Source organism: Platalea leucorodia, assembly GCF_965183815.1.
Source record: "Platalea leucorodia genome assembly, chromosome: 10".
Taxonomy (NCBI): Eukaryota; Metazoa; Chordata; class Aves; order Pelecaniformes; family Threskiornithidae; genus Platalea; species Platalea leucorodia.
The window spans coordinates 1,933,536-1,935,972 of NC_138832.1; the positions used below are offsets into that span (position 1 = coordinate 1,933,536).

A 2,437-nucleotide genomic window follows, 5' to 3' on the forward strand; every position below is an offset into this window, starting at 1 on the left:
AAGCAGAACTTTGTCAATGAAAGATTTGGGGGTTTTTTAATACTTCTGCATCAAAAAAGGTTGAAAAACCATAGAGCTTACACTTCTGCACAGTTAAAAGCAAACACTAAAACTTTCAACTTTTCTCCTCTTCTTACAAGTTTAGGTGAACGTTTCAGACTGTTTGATTCAATACCTGGGCAATATCATGGGTCCATGATTTCTTTCCAAACACACCGGGCCAATTCCATCTCAAATTTTAAAGAACAACCTTTCCAAGCAGAAAGTTGGAATTAGCAATCACTGTCCTTCCAGTAGGAGGACGAGGGAGCGATGGGGGAAGGAAAGGCTGAGTACAGTAACTGCCGTGTTCAACGTTGAAAAATCCCAATAATAGCGGAATTTATAAAGGACTACCTTGAAAACTAATTGCTGCTCTTGTTTGCACATCCATTCATTTGGAAAGGAAAGGGTCCGTGTTCTCTTGCACAGCCGCTTTAGGTGACAGCAGGTTGCAAGACTGATGGCATCTATTTCTCTCTCCTTTAGGATGAAGGGATTCGTGACGGAGATGCGGTAGCGAGGTGTCAAGCAACCTTCCTGGAATGTGTTTCTTCAGGAAGAAGAGAGATCACTGCTTTATTTTATGGATGTCACTGAAGTAGACTTTGAAGTTATTTGGAAGCACATCACAAACTTGGCATGGGAAACCACAGCAACAATCATACCTGTTTGACGGATGATTCCTTTAAATACAACTTGTATGGAGCCGTGTACAGCGTGGTCTTCATCCTTGGTTTGATTACTAACTGTGCCTCCCTCTTTGTTTTCTGCTTTCGGATGAAAATGAGAAGCGAAACAGCCATTTTCATGACAAACCTGGCTGTTTCAGATTTGCTTTTTGTGTTCACTTTGCCTTTTAAAATTTTTTATAATTTCAACAGGCATTGGCCTTTTGGAGATAGCCTATGCAAGATTTCTGGCACAGCATTTCTCACTAACATCTACGGGAGCATGCTGTTCCTCACCTGCATTAGCGTTGACCGTTTCCTTGCTATCGTCTATCCATTCCGATCTCGCACCATTAGGACCAGGAGAAATTCTACCATAGTCTGTGCCGGCGTTTGGATACTGGTCCTCAGCGGTGGAATTTCAGCGTCGCTGTTCTCCACAACCAACATTTCCAACACCAGCACAACCTGTTTCGAAGGTTTTTCCAAACGTATCTGGAAAACCTATCTGTCTAAGATCACTATATTTATTGAAGTGGTAGGATTCATAATTCCTTTGCTACTCAACCTTACATGCTCTTCTCTAGTTCTCAGGACTCTCCGGAAACCTGCCACCTTGTCTCAGATCGGGACAAACAAAGAGAAAGTATTGAAAATGATCATTGTGCACGTGGCCATTTTTGTCGTGTGCTTTGTGCCTTACAATTCCATACTCTTCTTGTATGCTCTCGTGCGGTCCCAAGCGATAGCAAATTGCTCCTTGGAGAGGTTTGCGAGGACAATGTACCCCATCACATTGTGCATTGCAACAATGAACTGCTGCTTTGACCCGTTCATCTATTACTTCACATCAGAATCCTTTCAGAAGTCTTTCAACATAAAAACCCAGATAAAAATGGATTCTCTTTTCAAGACTGAGACCCCTCTAACAAAGACTGCGCTACCAGCACCACAGGATGAAATAAGTGACCAGGCTATTACGAATGGAGGAGACCCAACATCTGAATCGCATTTCTAGTGAGATGTTTACACATGGAGTTATCCTCCATTAACTTTTGATTAACACCATGTGTGAAATAGTTGTTTCAGAATATGTGGGTTCACACGTGGTGTTAATGAAGAAAAGATGCTGGGGGATAACTACACAGGTAGACAAATCCTTATGCTTATATGGTCCCATCAGAGGCAACAGGCAAACATGAAATATAAAAATCCCGATGGTTCTCTCTTTGGAGATTATGGATGGGTGACAACGTATGCACCGACTCAGGAGGGAACAGAACGGCTTCTTTCATCAGAAGATGCCAACATTTGGCATTCTTTCCCCAGCAGTTGACATGGGACCAGTTGGGAAATAGAAAATTTAATTTTCTTAGAGATACCTGGCAATTTTTCATGCCTTCTGGAGATGCATCATCATGTTAACTCAATAACTTCACACAATATGTATGTTTGCTTAAAAAGGCATAATAAAAGCTTTTGGCTTTTCCTTATTTCACTGCAAGAGTATACATCCTGGTTTTACTAGATACAGGCATGCTGAATGTATTTTACGGAGAGGTTTGAACTGTAAATAATTGTTCTGAAAGTAGGCAAACCAGTTGCTTGGTGATAGAAGAGAAAAAGTAATAAGAGAAAAGAATAATTAATAATGCAGTTTTGAAATAAGAAGTTTCAGTTTTGTCAGATTAAGCTGTCTTAATTTATTTTAAGAGCCACCTCCAGGG

General features: G+C 40.9%; 1 protein-coding gene across 1 annotated transcript; it reads left to right on the top strand.

Moving 5' to 3' along the window:
• Positions 1-681: 681 nt before the first annotated feature.
• On the top strand, positions 682-1,836 carry LPAR4 (lysophosphatidic acid receptor 4; the record flags this gene model as incomplete). Its single annotated transcript, XM_082322897.1, has 1 exon — positions 682-1,836. One exon carries the CDS (start codon positions 682-684, stop codon positions 1,726-1,728), a length of 1,047 nt encoding a protein of 348 aa, XP_082179023.1. The 3' UTR covers positions 1,729-1,836.
• Between the last annotated feature and the right edge of the window lie 601 nt (positions 1,837-2,437).